Source organism: Stegostoma tigrinum, chromosome 11, assembly GCF_030684315.1.
Source record: "Stegostoma tigrinum isolate sSteTig4 chromosome 11, sSteTig4.hap1, whole genome shotgun sequence".
NCBI classification, from domain to species: domain Eukaryota; kingdom Metazoa; phylum Chordata; class Chondrichthyes; order Orectolobiformes; family Stegostomatidae; genus Stegostoma; species Stegostoma tigrinum.
In genome coordinates, this window is record NC_081364.1 from 47439334 (window position 1) to 47457356 (window position 18023).

General features: G+C 40.5%; 1 protein-coding gene across 5 annotated transcripts in view; it reads left to right on the plus strand.

Annotated features, from left to right (window-relative positions):
* The window catches only part of adamts9 (ADAM metallopeptidase with thrombospondin type 1 motif, 9), a 254369-nt gene that overhangs the window by 43332 nt on the left and 193014 nt on the right, over positions 1 to 18023 (plus strand). For all 5 annotated transcript variants that reach the window (XR_007249201.2, XM_048547294.2, XM_059649931.1 and 2 more), the window contains exons 4-8: positions 5769 to 6034; positions 6555 to 6638; positions 6730 to 6854; positions 8615 to 8655; positions 9231 to 9336. Coding sequence is in view for 4 of the 5 variants with exons in the window: in XM_048547294.2 (XP_048403251.2) it covers positions 5769 to 6034; positions 6555 to 6638; positions 6730 to 6854; positions 8615 to 8655; positions 9231 to 9336 (622 nt within the window). In the remaining variant the exon portion in view is untranslated. The remainder of the gene's footprint in view (positions 1 to 5768; positions 6035 to 6554; positions 6639 to 6729; positions 6855 to 8614; positions 8656 to 9230; positions 9337 to 18023) is intronic.

The window sequence follows — 18023 nt, forward strand, 5'->3', positions numbered from 1 at the left end:
CATCAGCTTTTGTGCTCCTAAGATGCTGCTTGGCCTGTTGTGTTCATCCAGCTCCACACTTTGTTATCTTGGATTCTTCAGCACCTGCAGTTCCCATTATTTCTCTTCATTTGAGCTGTTGCTCTTTTCAGGCCAATAAAAAGAGATTGTCTTGCTGAGAATATGCAATTGAATGTACCAAGTCTAACAAAAAAAGGGTGCAATTCGATATTTAATCTTAGGAAATAAAGGTGGGCATCATCACAGATATGGACAAAAATAGACCAGGAGAAAATATTCTAAACTGGGGTAAGGCAAAGCTTACAAATCTGAGAGACAATCTTGCAAAAAGTGGTATGGTTACAACTGCTTGAAAGAAAATCAGTGGCATGCACTCCAAAGTGAGATTCTTTGGGCATAGTGCAGCCCATGTCCTAACAAAGAAAATGGGTACTGATGTCACAGTCAGAGATTCCTGGTTACCCAGAAGCATACAGGGTAAGATAAAGCAGAAAACCAGAGTTCATGTCAACCCCAAAAAATGTAATACATTAAGAAGCTTAGTGGAGTATTGCATGTACAGGAGTGAAGTGAGAAAGGAAATTAGGTGTGCAAAGAGAGGATCTGATAAAGCAGTTAAATTAAGAAAAATTCAAAGATGTTTTATCACTACATTAAGAACAAGTGGATGATTATTAAATAGATTGGGAAAATCAGAAGTGGACATTACATACATAGATGTGACAGATTTGGGCAGGGTTCTAAATGTGTAATTTGTGTCTGTCTTCACAAAGGAAAGGGCTGATACAGACATCGGATTGGAAAAATAGTGTGAAGTTTTAGATAAAATTAGCATAATGAAATGGGAAGTACTGGAGGGACTGATCTCCTTGAAGTTGGAAAAACCACAAAGGACACATGAGTTGTACCCTCAGCTGTTAAAGGAAGCCAGGGAGGAAACAACCTTATGTATAGATTTGCTCACAGGGTAGATTTATCATTTTCTATTTTATCACCTTGCTCTCTTAACATGTCTACTCTCTGATTTGCCACCACTTCTCGAATTTGATCCAGTGCTTGTACCGTCTGCTTCAGAACCCTCTGTATTTCGCTTATTAGCTAGAATAATGGTCCCAGTATGATTCAGGTATAGAATGTCCCTGAAGTACAAATCCCACCCTCCTTATCACTAGTGCCAGTGCCTCACAAGCCCAGAAGCCATTTATACTGCATCAGTCTTGGAGCCAGGCATTAATTTCTCTAACCTTTATTTGCTCTCTGTCAGCTTGCATAAGCCCAAATAATACAACTTTTGAAGTTCTCCTTCTTAATTTGGCCCCTAGCTCCTCATACTGACTATGCAGAATTTATTTCCTTGCCCCGCCAATGCCATTGGTGCCTACATGGAAGATGATAGTAGGCACCTTCCGCTCCCATTATAAGAGCGTCTTTAACATTGAGCAATTGTCCCAAACCCTAGCACTGGAAAACAACAGAGCTCCTGGGCTCTTTGTCTCTCTTTGCTACAATGATTAGGGTCAATTCCCCCTTACTACACGGTCCCCTATTATCACTACATTCATTTTTGCTCCCCTCTACTTGAATGGCTTTCTGTACCGTAGTACCATGATCATTGAGTTCATCCACTGTGCAGACCTCATCCAAGCCACCTGAATAATCTCAAACCTGATGGGCAATTGCAAAGGCTAAGGATCCTGCACTTCGGCCCTCTGGGGACCCTCATCTGCCTCACTCCCACTCATACCCTGCTTTGTCTGACTAGTGTCTAAATCCAAACACTGTATCCTAAGGATGTGAGACCATCACCTTGAATAAAGTGTCCAAGAAATGTACCCAATCACTGATATGTCACAAAGTCTGTAACTAAGCCTTGCGCTCATAAACTCTGCTGCTGCTGCTTGAGCTGCAAACATTTAATGCAGACGTGTTTTCGCTGGAACACTGGCATCTAGAAGCTCCCACACTAAAAAAAAGGCTAAACTGAAATAACGCTTGATGTAATATTAAAAACAGAACAGGGTAGAATTCAGAATTCATGAGCCATTTTGCATGGTAAAGCTGGTCTCAAATGCAGGCAGAGTCTGATAGCCTTGCAGAAACCCTGAAATTCCTTTGTGGACCTTCAAGGGATTACAGGTCCATTTTGGAAATCCTTCAGCAATTATAGTGCGAAGATCTAAAAAACCTCTGCGGAAAATAATAGGGGAGATAAAAGTGAGTTTTTAGTCAATTTTGTAATTAAGAGACAGGAGAGAGGAAGAAGGAATAAATAAATGCAGTTCCTCTATCCTACATCTACCGCAGAAAATAGAGCAAACAAAAAGTAATTAACTAAGTAAGAATTTTTGAAGGAAGGATGAAGAGTGAATGTTATAGAGATATGTATAGACATTATATGGATTATAGTGGATTTCATGGATTTAGTAAGGGGAGGTTGTGCCTGACAAACCTGTTAGAATTCTTTGAAGAAGTAACAAGTATGTTCGACCAGGGAAACCCAGTAGATGTTATCTATCTAGACTTCCAAAAGGCCTTTGATACGGTGCCTCATGGGAGCCTGCTGAACAAGGTGAAGGCCCATGGTGTTCGAGGTGAGCTACTGGCTTGGATTGAGGATTGGCTGTCTGACAGAAGGCAGAGAGTTGGGATAAAAGGCTCTTTTTCGGAATGGCAACCGGTGACGAGTGGTGTCCTGCAGGGCTCAGTGTTGGGGCCACAGCTGTTCACCTTTATATATTAATGATCTGGATGAAGGGACTGGGGGCATTCTGGTGAAGTTTGCCGATGATACAATGATAGGTGGACAGGCAGGTAGTACTGAGGATGCTTTGCAGAAAGATTTAGACAGTTTAGGAGAGTGGTCCAGGAAATGGCTGATGAAATTCAATGTGAGTAAATGTGAGGTTTTGCACTTTGGAAAAAAGAATACAGGCATGGACTATTTTCTAAATGGTGAGAAAATTCATAAAGCAGAAGTACAAAGGGATCTGGGAGTGTTGGTCCAGGATTCTCTAAAGGTTAACTTGCAGGTAGAGTCCGTGATTAAGAAAGTGAATGTAATGTTGTCGTTTATCTCAAGAGGGTTGGAATATAAAAGCAGCGATATGCTTCTGAGGCTTTATAAAGCTCTAGTTAGGCCCCATTTAGAATACTGTGTCCAATTTTGGGCCTCACACCTCAGGAAGGACATACTAGACCTGGAGCGTGTGCAGCGGAGATTCACACGGATGATCCCTGGAATGGTAGGTTTAACGTATGATGAACGGCTAAGGATCTTGGGATTGTACTCATTAGAGTTTAGAAGGTTGAGGGGAGATCTAATAGAAACTTACAAGATAATGTATGGTTTAGAAGGTGTGGACGCTAGGAAGTTGTTTCCATTAGGTGGGGAAACTAGGACCCGTGGGCACAGCCTTAAAATTAGAGGGGGTAATTTTAAAACTGAAATGAGACAGCATTTCTTCACCCAGAGAGTGATGGGCTTGTGGAATTCATTGCCATGGATTGCAGTGGAGGCCGGGACGTTGGATGCCTTCAAGGCAGAGATCGACAAATTCTGGATCAAAGAAGGAATCAAGGGCTACGGGGAGAGTGCAGGGAAGTGGAGTTGAAATGCCCATCAGCCATGATTTAAATGTTGGAGTGGAATTGATGGGCCGAATGGCCTTACCTTCACTCCTATGTCTTATGGTCTTATGGCCTTGTGTTTCTGAAAGCTCATATTTTCAGTATGTAGAAGAGAACGGGATTTCAATTTTGCCACTTAACACCATACCCTGATGGAGTTGATTGCCCACCCATGATAAAACTTGCCTGATTTTCATTGCACTGCAATCAAACAGTAGTTGATCCACTACCCAAGCTAACTTTGCATGCAACAGACTTAAAAAACACCTCCACTATTTTTTGCCAGTCACACCACTATACCACAGGAATTCAGTAAATGCTGCTGCAGTTAGACTGAAAACAAAACATGGAAAGCAACTAATGCACTTACCCTGAGCAGTGGCACCATGCATCTGGCTGTGCTGTCTGATATTGAAAAGCTTACTTTTCAAAAGATTTTTCATTATTGATTAGTATATACTTAGGAGCACAAAAATCTGTTTATATTTTAGGATAGTATATACATTATATTTATACCCTACAATTGATTAATAATAAATTAAACTTCTATATTTTGTTTCTTTCAACCAGCTGTCCCCTGCCTGAAACATGTTGTATCATATTTACATAAGAACTAGAAGCAATTGAGCTTATTCTTGAGCCTGTTTTACCATTTATTACGATCATGGGTGATCTCATTGCTGCCTCAACTCCATTTTCCTGCTTACTTCCCAATACCCTTTAACTTGTTATTAATTAGAAATCTGTCTATCTCCTCCTTAACCTTATTCAGTCTCCTGGGGTCCACTGCACTATGTAAAAATGAATTCCACAGATACATTTGCTACCTCTTACCCCAAAACTATGACCTCTAATTCTAGATTGCCTCACAAGGGGAAACATCTGCTCCATTGTCACCTTGTCAGTCTCCTTTAGCATCTCATATACCTCAATTGGATCTCTTCTCATTCTTTTAAACTCTAGCGCATATAGGCCTTATCTTTTCAATCTCTCTTCATGACACAAGCCTTTCATCTTTGGAATTAATCTTCTGTGAACTTCCTCCTATGCCATAACATTCTGCCTTAAGTAAGGGGACAAAAGCTGCATGAAGCACTCCAGATGTGGTTTCACCAATACCTTGCACAATTGCAGCAAGCAGTTCCCCATTTAATTTTTACTGCATCCTTTGGCAACAAATGCCAAAATACCATCTGTCTCCCTCGTTGCCTGCTGTACTTTCATGTGAGCTTTCTGCAACTCGTGCGCAAGGATGTGAAAGTCCCTCTGCTCGAAGCATTTTGATGTTTCTCTCTATTTAAACAATAATTTGGCTTTAAATTCTTCTGATCAAAGGAGATAATCTCACACTTTTCCGCATTCAACTCCATCTGCCAAATTTGGCCCATTCACCTAACATATCATATCCATTTATAAATTTCTTATTTCTTCGTTGCAACTTACTTTTCCACCTATTTTAGTTTCTTCTACAAATTTGGCTATAGTACATTTTATCTCTGCATCTAAGTCATTAATATAGTTATAAATAGTTGGCATCTGAACACCAAACCTTGTCGTTTTGCCACTAGTTAGAGTTTGTCCACGAGAAAAATATTCATTTAACCTGATTCTCTGTTTCTGTTGGTGAGCCAATCATTTATTCAGAGAATATAGTCCAATAAGTAACTTGTTCCACAAAATCTTGCCTTGCACATTAGCTTTTTGTGTAGCACCTTATCTAAAGCCTTCTGGATGTTCAGAATGTTGAGAGGATGAGTTAACTTGGATGGCTGGTTTATAAAATAGAGTTGTTGCCAACAGCATGAGTTCAATTCCCTTAATGGTTAAGGTTACCATAAAGGATTCTCCTTCTCACCCTGTCCCCTCACCTGAAGCATGGTGACCCTCAGGGTATACGACAAGCAGTCTTCTTAGAGTAGGATAATAAGTCAGCACAATCGTGGGCCGGAGGGCCTGTACTGTGCTGTACTGTTATATGCTCTGTATCTCTCTCTCTCTCCAATGAAACAACAATCCTGTGATCCAGCAGGACTATGGTGAATTTACTATATTTTCAGTATTTTAATTTTTTTGCTTGTTGGAAATCAGTTAAAAAGTTTGTTTATTTTTAGGATTTTTTTCTCCTTCTCTTTGCATTATAGGCCATAAGCATAACCAAAACAAAAGGAAATGGCATAAAGGACTATCCAGCAATATTTTGTCTGATCTGGACAACTTCAGGAGTAGTATTGCATTGTCCAATTTAGCCATCATGGATAACAGTACCACCAGAACAAAAAGTCACAAAAGAACAAAACGTTTTTTGTCTTACCCTCGGTACGTTGAAGTCATGGTTGTTGCTGACAGTAGAATGGTCGAGCATCACGGAGCGAATCTTCAGCATTATGTTCTCACTTTAATGTCCATTGTAAGTATTTCTGTTCCTATTTTCTCAAGTGCAACTGTCAGTTGTACTGGTAGTTGCTTAAGTACTTTATTTCTGTGAAAGGCCAGTAATTGCTGCCCTTCGTACTACTTAAACATATTGATCGTCAATGCCTAAATAATAAAATACTATACTTTATAGTTCTTTCTTTCTTCTTACACTTTTTTTTAACGTCAAGCTCAATCATTCCTTCAGCCTAAGTGAGCTGAAGGCAGTTCTATAGATCAGCCTTCTGGCATTGTCTTGTAGAAATTGCTGCTTTATACTTTATGACCAACATCTTTTAAAAATGTAACTTGTTTCAGAAGTTGTAGGATGTCACACATTGTAATGTGACATAGTAAAGTACTAAATAAATGAAAACTGAAAATTCCCAAATGCACTGCAAGTTTGTCATCAACTGTACATAAAAAAGGAGTTTAATCCTGCAAGTGAATACACTTTTGTTATGTTTACTGTTACCTTCATATGTTTAACACTTGTTTTTTACCAATTTTTGTAGGTGGCTACCATCTATAAAGATCCAAGTATTGGAAATCTTATCAATATTGTGGTTGTGAAACTAGTTATTATAAATAGTGAGCAGGTAATAGTAAACAGATACCTATATATTCATAATCCAATTGAACTGCTGAAATACTAATGATTAATTTGACACTATTTTACATCATCTTTAGGATGGTCCATCTATATCATTTAGTGCTCAAACAACATTAAAAAACTTCTGTATATGGCAACAAAAACAGAATAATCCAGACGAAAACCATCATTCTCACCATGATACAGCTGTACTTATCACAAGGTACCACAAAATATTTTTGTATTCTCTAAAGCAATGGTTCAATTGTGAAGTGACTTAAGAACTTGCAAGAAACATAAATCAAAAAACTGAGGAAGCTGGTGATCTGAAACAAAAACCAAGTTCAGGAGAAACTCAACAGTTCTGGCAGCACCTATTGAGAGAAAAACGGAGTGAATAGTGAAATTTTAGCACTCTGTTACAGATGGGGCATTCACCTAAGATTGAATCAAAAGGATGTTTGGAACCGTAGAGAGAACACTCTGTTTAATACTTAATCTGGCCATTTTTCAGCACAAAATTATGCTTGTGAATTTCCAGCTTTTATTTCAAAATTGTTTTAATTGTATTCATGTTTATCTTCCAATAAACTTTACGTTAACTCAAGATTCATGAAGAACCCTACCCGTGTAATTCTTTCTTTCATACGAGGTCACTGGATCCAAAAGGTTAACTCTGTTTTTTCCTTCACAGATGCTGCTGAGCTTTTCCAGCAACTTTGTTTTCGTTCCTGATTTACAGCATCCGCAGTTCTTTCCGTTTTCATTTAGAAGACCAACTATGATCTAGTTGTAAGGCAGAGTAGGCCCAAGGGATGAATGGTTACTCCTGCACTAACGTTTGATTTTACTTATGATTGTCGCATGTGCCTAGTGAAAAATTTTGTTTTGCATGTAGTGCTGGCGGATCACACCACACAAAGTACATTAGGATAACAAGATAGTGTGAAGAATACAGTGTTACTGCTGCAGAGAACGTGCAGCAGAACGAGATCAGCACTTAAATTTAAAATTTGAGGGGACCATTCAGAAGTCAGGTAACAGTGGGGAAGAAACTGCTCTTGAACCTGTTGGCACACGTGTTTTAAAACTTTTGTATCTTCTGCCCAATGAAAGAGATTGGAAGAGAGTACAACTGGGTTGGGAGGGGCCAATGTTCCTTTGAGTAGTAATTTACAAATGAAGTTTTACTTCATTTGGAGGAAATTGACATGCAAATAGTACTAACATTATGCAAATTGAACTCTGACAGAGTTTGATATACAGTTTATATTGAAAGTTTTGTTTCCTACATTTTCAGCTCCCTTAATAAGCTTTAACACTTTGCTGGATATTGCAAATATTGATGCATTGTTTCTAAATGTCTTCAGCATAGGCATTCATTTCCAATGAAAACATGGTGAATGTTTAAACTGTATTTTAAATTGCTTTGAGCATTATCAAACCACTGAAGTGAAAATAGGAATAGCACGGCGCTTCCAAGCTGATCTCCAAGAACATAAAATAATTCAATAATTTTATTTGTCTATTTTCTCAAAAACAGTGTTCCTTCATGTTAGGTAACTTGCCATAAAATTGAAAGCCATAAATAAAAACCTAACGGTCTTCTTTCAGAATCGGTACTGTTGATATCACTTTACAAGATCTGTTTTTTCCCAAACTGATGAATAATGATTAGAATTGAACATTTATCATTAACTGGCTGTTGTGGAAGAAAAACATTATATTTTGACAACTGTCCTCGTAACTATGGAGGAAGCAGACAGGTTAAACTTTGTGTAGGCTACTTAAACAAGCTGTAGTAATAAATAATCCATCTTCTTATCCTTTTCTTTCCTGTTTTTTTTGTAATTGACTGAGAGCAATTTAGCACATGCCACAACTTTGTATAAAATGAGTAAGGGCTTTTATGTAAAGAGAATAAAATTGTTGCTCCTTTAATATGTATGTGACTTGCATTCAATCAAATGTGTTTTCTTTTAGGCAGGACATTTGCAGAGCACGTGATAAATGTGACACTTTGGGTAAGTTATAGCATTATGCGTGTTGATAGAATCTTGAGATCAATCCTCTCCAATGATTCAACAAGCCGATGTGGTGAATAGCTGATCTCTGGAAATAGGGAAACTGCAAAGTCTGTGTCAAATTAGAGGATTTCAGCAGGCGAAATAGTAGGGGCACTCTTAAGTTATGGAGAGGACAATAAGCCAATGTTCCACTCATGATAATTAATATGGCACTCATATGATTAGTTTTTTTTGGGCCAGTTGACGATGGGCATCTTCATGGGGAAAACATACCCGAGAAAATGTTGATAAGTTTAGGGAAGGAAGATGAAAAAAAAAGATATTCGAGGCTGATTTTCTACGTGATAGAAATGCAAGGTTGTAGTTTCAACTTAGAATGTAATTTTAATCAGTTAATTTACTCTGCGATGATAATAGCAAATCATAACGCAATATCAAATCTGCTATAAATTTAATCTAATTAGCTGTACGAGTATATTTTAATATTACCCTTCTTAAACATGGTGCAATCAATGAAACTTCAAGATATAGAAAGGTTGACAAATATTTTTTCTGCCTGGAATTTTGTGCAGGCTTGGCTGAACTTGGTACCGTATGTGATCCTTACCGAAGTTGCTCCATTAGTGAAGATAATGGTTTAAGTACAGCATTCACAATAGCTCATGAGCTTGGGCATGTGTAAGTCTTTCATTGTCATTTTAAATGTTATTGATGTTGTGATCCAACAACTCAAAGTCTGAATATTAATTCCACTGTAAATGTGGAACTTTTTTGCTATGCGTAGTATGTGTGAGTAGTGTGTGTGATTATTTTGGTCTCATTGTTTTGCGTACAGATCTAAATGTATTTCGCTGTAGAATTAATTTATTCAATTCCATTCAAGAATAATATTACAACTTATAACAATTTTCTCTTCATGTTTAGATGTATATTGTACATCATATTTTCAGTTGTAATAACTTTTGCTATTGGCTTCTCCCATTTTACTTGGGGCTGTCACAATGCTGATTGGTTATCTTTCTCCTTTCCTGTCAGTCGCCCACGACACGGTTGCAAAATAGCTTTCATTCAGTTTCATCTTCTCTCCAAATGTATTTTACCAAAACAATTCTATACAATAACACTTCAGCAAAAATATTACCTAAAATATAGCCACTACGACAGTTCCCTTTTTGATGCACTATTTAAATATAAAAATAAAACTTTGAACCTATTGAACAACTTAGAAAAATAATCACGTGAGGAATCACTCCCCAAACAAATTTCTGTGACCCACATTCTTGAATTGCTTCATCGACTGCTTCTTCACCTTGCTGCCCCAATCTGATTTCTTTGTCAGTTGACTCATTCCAAGGCCATTCTCCTGATAGGAAGAATTTTCCAACAAGCCCTGCACCATTAACACTCCTTGCTGCCTTTCTGTTTTATCTTTCCAGATGGAATCCAATTGTCAGATTCTTGTATGTCTCTATTTTAGCCATCACCCCCAAACCAAATCCAAGGCTCCTTCCCATTCATGTATATTCAATCCTGATTCCTCGTATACTCCTGACCACACTATCCTTTCTCTCGCCTCCCAGTTCTAAAAGTATAGTGGATATATTCATTTTAAATAAACTCGACGATTTAATCTCAGTTAATGCCATTGTTTTCTGGGTATTTGTATTGAAAATATTCTTACAGGTAATTCATTTGCAGATGTAATTTCACATATATAGAGATACTTTAGTGTAAAAAGATTATAAATACATGGTCTAGAATCTCCCCATTTACAATATAAAGTGAAAAGCAAAGTCTCCATAGTCTTAGCAAATCATAGGCCTGCTCTCTTATTAAAGAGAGATGACTGATGATGATAAGGGTCAGCACACCTTGGGCAAGGGGAGATGTTTTAAAGAAAGTCCTTCACGGTAACATCAGCTGGTGCAGGAGTCGAACCTGACAGTGATTGGTGTCAGTCTGCATTGCAAACTAGCTATCTAGCTGACTGACCCCCATTTCAGCAAATTCACTTCTAGCAGCTCAGTTCAAAACCAATCACCTGACTGCCTGTGCTTTTAGGTCTCTCCATGACTTCCTTTCAGGATCTTAAGTGATTTCAATTACATATATTGTGGTGAGACCTGTGGCATTTCTGCTCTGGAATTCTTGGGGATTTTTTACTTAAAAAGTACCCAGGTAAGCTGGTGTGAGAAATATAAGGAACAGTTTCTACAGATTCAACAAAAGCAAGTGGTACTGAAGTGCTCCTAGATCGGAAGAGAGTGAAGGGCTAGAATTGTGAATCCTGCAGCTGAGAACAACACTTTGTGTTTTCTTCTCATGTGACATGTATTTGCTTCCAGCAGTTTGGGACTACAATGTGGGAATCATCACCACAAGCTCCCGCCAGCCATCTCGTATCCACAGCAAAATCTGCTCAGGAGCTGGCGTATCCAAATGGCAAACGCTTGTTTGGCATTATCAATTAGGAGAAAGAGCAGCACAGGATCAAATGAAACATAATCAAACAGTTATTAAGGAAATAGTGATTAGAGCTAATGGGAACTGTAGATGCTGGAGAATCAGAGATAACAAAGCGTGGAGCTGGATGGACACAGTAGGTCAAGCAGCATCTTAGGAGCACAAAAGCTGAGATTTCAGGCCTAGACCCTTCATCAGAGAGGGGGATGGGGAGAGGGTTCTGGAATAAAAAAGGAGAGGGAGGAGGCAGACCGAAGATGGATAGAGGAGAAGATAGGTGTAGAGGTGAGTATAGGTGGGGAGGTAAGGAGGGGATAGGTCAGTCCGGGGAGGACGGACAGGTCAAGGGGGCGGGATGAGGTTAGTAGGTAGGAAATGGAGGTGCGGCTTGAGGTGGGAGGAGGGGATAGCTGAGAGGAAGAGCAGATTAGGGAGGCGGGGATGAGCTGGGCTGGTTTTGGGATGCAGTGGGGGGTAGGGGAGATTTTGAAGCTTGTGAAATCCACATTGATACCATTGGGCTGCAGGGTTCCCAAGCGGAAAATGAGTTGCTGTTCCTGCAACCTTTGGGTGGCATCATTGTGGCACTGCAAGAGGCCCAGGATGGACATGTCGTCTGAGGAATGGGAGGGGGAGTTGAAATGGCTTACGACTGGGAGGTGCAGTTGTTTACTGCAAACTGAGCGTAGGCATTCTGCAAAGTGGTCCCCAAGCCTCCGCTTGGTTTTCCCCAATGTAGAGGAAGCCACAACGGGTACAGCGGATGCAGTATAGCACGTTGGTGGATGTGCAGTTGAACATCTGCTTGATGTGGAATGTCATCTTGGGGCCTGGGATAGGGGTGAGGGAGGAGGTGTGGGGGCAAGTGTAGCACTTCCTGCAGTTGCAGGGGAAAGTGCTGGGTGTGGTGGGGTTGGAGGGCAGTGTGGAGCGAACAAGTGAGTCATGGAGAGAGTGGTCTCTCCGGAAGGCAGACAAGCGTGGGGATGGAAAAATATCTTTAGCGGTGGGGTCGGATTGTAGATGGCGGAAGTGTCGGAAGATGATGCGTTGTATCCGGAGGTTGGTGGGGTGGCATGTGAGGACTAGGGTGATTCTCTTTGGCGGTTATTGCAGGGGTGGGCTATGAGGGATGTGTTGCAGAAAATGTGGGAAACATGGTCGAGGGCATTCTTGACCACTACTGGGGGGAGTTTGCAGCCCTTGAAGAACGAGGACATCTGGGATGTACGTGAGTGGAATGCCTCATCCTGGGAGCAGATGCGGCGGAGATGAAGGAATTGGGAATAGGGGATGGAATTTTTGCAGGAAGGTGGGTGGGAGGAGGTGTATTCCAGGTAGCTGTGGAAGTCGGTGGTCTTGAAATGGACATCGGTTTCTAGGTGGCTGCCTGAGATGGAGACAGAGAGGTCCAGGAAGGTGAGGGATGTGTTGGAGATGGCGCAGGTGAACTTAAGTTTGGGTGGAAGGTGTTGGTGCCTGCCTCTTTGTAGGTTATGTGGAACAATCCCTCTTCCGCACCTACACTGGCCCTAAACTCCACCTCTTCCTCCGTTACATAATTACTGTATCGGCGCCGCCTCATGCTCCCACGAGGAGCTCGAACAGTTCATCCACTTCACCAACACCTTCCATCCCAACCTCAAGTTCAGCGGGACCATCTCCAACGCATCCCTCACCTTTCTGGATCTCTCTGTCTCTATCTCAGGCAACCACCTAGAAACTGATGTCCATTTCAAGACCACCGACTCCCACAGCTACCTGGAATACACCTCTTCCCACCCACCTTGCTGCAAAAATTCCATCCCCTATTCCCAATTCCTTCGCCTCTGCTGCATCTGCTCCCAGGATGAGGAATCCACTTCCATACATCCCACCAACCTCCGGATACAACGCATCATCCTCCAACACTTCTGCCATCCACAATATGACCCCACCACCCAAGACATTTTTCCACCCCTGCCCTTGTCTGCTTTCTGGAGGGACCACTCTATCCGTGACTCCCTTGTCCACTCCACACTCCCCTCCAACCCCACCACACCCAGCACTTTCCCCTGCAACTGCAGGAAGTGCTACACTTTCCCCCACACCTCCTCCCTCACCCCCATCCCAGGCCTTGTTATTAGGGAAAAAATGCATGCTGATTAAGCCACCAATATGGACATACAACTTAGGTCACCTAAAGGAGATACAGGATGAATATACTTTACCTAAAAGGCTGCTAGTTGGTTCTACCATGTGATGCATATGAACCTGAAACCACAGTCATTTGCCTGTGCTGCTGGTTATAAAAACAATAAGCACAGTTAATTTTCGTGGCACCTCTTTTTTTCAATAGCCGTGCTGGATGTCAGATATGCGTTGTATTTTGCAGCAAGGCGGGTAAATTCATCATCAATGAGATTCATATTGTCATTCAAGGTCATACAAAATCACCATACATACCTCAGCAGCCATGAAAGATGAAAGATATGACAAAGAAAGCTTGTCTGTGACAAACTCACATGATCTTGCATATTAATGTGGCATCAGTTGGAATTTGTTGCAATGTGTTCATCTTTCATATAAGGAAAAGTTTTATCTCTTCAGGAAAAGTGATCAGGAATGTATTCTGGTAGGAAAACCAGATCATATTGAATGGCAATGCAGGCCCGAAGGGCCAAATGGCCTGGCTCTTACTCTTACTTTCTGTGTTTCTATGCTAAAGGTCTGAGCAGTGACTTTGCTGAGACAATACATTAACTACATTAGAAGAATATTTTGATGATGAACAGTATTTCATGGTTTTCACCCTGACGACTCTTCAGTGACTGTTATAAGGAAATTCAGAGCATTTCCCGACACTGTTGTCTCCCCTTCTGTGTGACAATCTATCTTTGATACTAGTGCTCTTCTTTCCAACCCTTTAGTGGATCATTCCCTCAATCCTGCATCCATGTTCTAACATTCACCCTCTTCAACACAGATAAATTTGCTATAATGATGATCTGACTGAATAAGTCAGCACGATGGATCTCTGGCTTTTCCATCTATCTGAAACAGCCTGCCTGTACTTCCGTCATCAGTTACCCAACAACATCCTCCTTGCTCTGCACTCAGACTCATCATGAAAGGAAAGTGATAAACCTGACCTGGATGAAGAACCACTATTATGTAATCTGACAAACACAGACATTGCATCAGTTGTTGGCACTGAGCAAATGTTAGAAGACTGTGTAGAATCAGGATCAACATACAGCAAGTTACCTAGTGAAGTGTTCTGCGACTAGACCAGATTAAATGAACAGTTTGTGTGTTGTATGTACGTTGGCTTTCCCCTTGAATATATATTGTTGTGATTGTCCTGATGAATGCAAGTTTTCAGGCTTCTGCAAAACGTGTGTTTTCTCAGCAATACTCACATTCTGTATTACCACAAGACTAATTTGAATTCCATTAGCCTGGCAAAGCCACATGATGTGATCTTCTGCATTTCTGTGGACAGAGCAAGATTATGTCTCCTTCCCCTTCTCTGGAGCCCTCTATTACCTGTCCAGTACAAAGATATATGGCAGACGATAAAATGCTGGTGTTGTCATTTCTTTTTAAAAAATACCCTTCTTGGAATATGGATATTGCTGGCCAGACCAGCATTTGTTATAGTTTCATACTTAATTCCTGAAGTGCCCACAAACTGATGACGGTATATTACATTCTCAAGTTAAAATTTTATATGTCGACACAGGCTAACTTAGACAAGGTGTTCCTATTATAACATACCTGTAGATATTATCTCTCCAGAGATAATCTTGTTAGACAGAAAATTCCTAAGAGGGAGGACATTTCATTCTAGCCCCCAGTCTATAGCCAATAATGCTCACTAAGTTCCTTTAATGACCTGAAAACTTTCTTAGTTCAGCTGGAGACGATGACCTTGCCAGGGAGGAGGATGTAAAAATGGTAGAACAACTAACATGAAACACCTACAGTGCAGCTTTGTTTTATGCTCTTGAGAAATGGGTGTCACTGGCCGGGCCAGCATTTGTTGCCCGTCCCTCGTTCTCCTTAAAAAGGTGGTGGTGAGCTGCCTCCTTGAACCCCTGCAGTCCATGAGCTGTACGTAGGCCCACAGTGCTCCTAGGGAAGGAATTCCAGTTTTTGATCCAATGACAGTGAAAGTTGTGACATTCATTCAAACTCAGGAAAATGCAACAATGTGGAGCTGCTGCTGATGAGCTTCTTGTTTGCTGCTGGTACTGTACTTAGACAAGAGGGAGAATATGGTATTGCATTTCTGACTTGTGCCTTGTAGACAGAGGACAGGTAATGTGGAATGAAGGAATGAGAAATTTGCTGCGGAGTGTCTGGGTTGTGACCTGTTCTTGTGCTGACCTAGTAAAATTGCTGCTCGGTGGTAGCGCCCCTACTCCAGGACATTGAAGGGCAATTGCAATGCCATTGAACAGCAAAGTCAGATATGAAACATAGTTATTGCCTGTTGCTTGCTGCTGCCTAGAAGGAGCTGCTGGTGAAAAAATCTAGGGCCAGAGCTACATTCATGGCAACTCACTGAAATTATCTATTTTCTGCCGTGCAGTCCTCATTTTGGAGGGGACATAATGTAGTCGCAACCTCCTTGGTGAAATGCAGCCAACTGAGACGCTGTGGTCAATTGTTACCAACAGAGGTGGAAGTTCATGAAGTGCTTTCGGAAGATCCCTAATGAGTAGAATCTTATCTTGAGGCCCCTGCTGCTTCTCAACCCTCTGTACTCAGATTTCCCTCTTTACTGCCTGTAACATGTTTCTAAGTTATGTGATAGTCCAAGCACAGCCCCCAGTCCAGAAGCAGTATTTCTCCTGAACAAGTCTTCCATTGCCTCAGGCCTTCTTGTTAGGAATCAGCACCATTCCCTTAAAAATACAAAGTGCATAATTCAATTCTTCCACCAACTCTGCATCAGCAAAACAAAATCAAATGCATCTTATCTGAAAACCGGCTGAAGAGAATTTAAATAAATTAGTCTGGGGTCCACCATGCAAGTGAACAGGTGTTTAGCTATGAACCACTAAGAAAGGATGCTATAGAAACAGATAGGAACAGGAGTGTGTCATTTGGCCTTTTAAACCTGCCCCTGCTTTTCCCCACATCCTTTGATCCCTTTAGCTCCAAGTGCTATATTCAGCTCCTTGAAATCATATGATGTTTTAGCCTTAACTGCTTTCTGACTGCCACAGGCTCAGCACTCTCTAGATCAAGAAATTTCCCCTCATCTCAGTCTTAAATGTTTTATCCCATATCTTTAGACTGTGATCTCTGAACTTAGATATGCCCTGTTTAGTTCTGTGTTACACTTCCAATATCACAAATTGTTTTACACAGTGATCTCTGCATTCTGCACCTTTCTGGAATACTAAGGCACACTTGTGCTGGTACTTTTACAGTCAGGACAAACTGTACCATAAGTAGCTGAAGTAATTCTGACTGACATGTTTTGATTTCTGTTGCATAGACACAAGGAGTGCTAAGGCCCCTAATTTTTATTTTAAAAGTTAGTGTGCTATGGATATCACTGGCTAGGCTAGCATTTATTGTCCATCACTATTTGCCCTGGAGGTAGTTCACGAATTGTAGTCCTTGGGGTGAAGGGATACCTGCAGTGCTGTTAAGAAGTACTACCAGGATTTTGATCCGGAAACCAGAAAGGAATGATGGTATAGTTCCAAATCAGGACGCTTGGAGGGGAATTTGCAGGTCATGATGCTCCAATCCATATGCTGCCTTTGTTCTTCCAGCTGGTAGAAGACATCTGCTTGGAAGCCTTGTGCCATTTTTAAAAAGTTTTTTTTCTTATTATTCATCTGTTGTCTCCTGATAATATCGCATCAGCCATTTAACGACCTCTTGTTCTACATCCAAGAACGTCAAAACTTATTGTTTCTTTTCACCTGCATTTGTGGTTTCCCTCATTCTTTTCCTGTTTTCAATTCACTGCAAATATTTTCAAAAGGAAAGGATCTCAATCTTCGAATTTCCATTGTCAGCTCTTTTACGACAGATATCGTCTGACCTGCTGAGCATTTCCAACTGTTTTTGTGCTTCTATTTTAGAATAATTGCACCTGCAGTTTTTGAGGGCTGAAGCAACGTTTCACTTCTGCCTTAACTGTTCTGTTTATCAGTGCCTCTGCTGGGAGAATCAAAAGGGAAACTGAAATACACTGTCATCTGGTTTTAATCTGCACTCATTTGTCAAACGTATCTCACTTTATTTAACTGCTGAAATTCCAAACCCCTGCTAATCGTTGTATCCTCAATCAGAAGATGTTAGGAGCAGATTGCTTTCTGAAAATATTTTCTTACTAATGTGTAAGCAAGTACCAATTGACTACAAAATCTTCCAAAATTTAATGTCATCAATGTCACAGACTAACGTTATGGGGAACAGAATTAGGAGTTTCTAAACAAAACATCAATCGCATATTATTTCTGTTGGAATATAAATACGTAATGAACTATATCCTGAAGAAATTTTGCTCATAATATGATAGCACATTTTCAGATTTCAGTAATCTAACTATTTTTATAATTGCTGGAGCCTATTTTCCTAACACATATCTACATTCTCAGCATGAGCAGATTTGATTAAAAATCCTAATGTGGCTTTTGAGAGGGCCTCAACTTAAGCAGACAGAGCTCCCACCTGAATCAAGCAAGTCATTTATTTAAATCAATGTTCTGTGATGTATTCAGAGTCCCAATACAACTTATATCTTCAACCTTACAGGAAAAGCATAAATACATAGCTGACTTGGCTCCATTTTAAAAAGCCATCTCAAATGCTGCTGGGCACTTTGCTCCCTCACCTCCCTGATCACAAAGGTGCAAGCTTAGCTGTACAAAGAGCTGCAGGACCCTCCCACT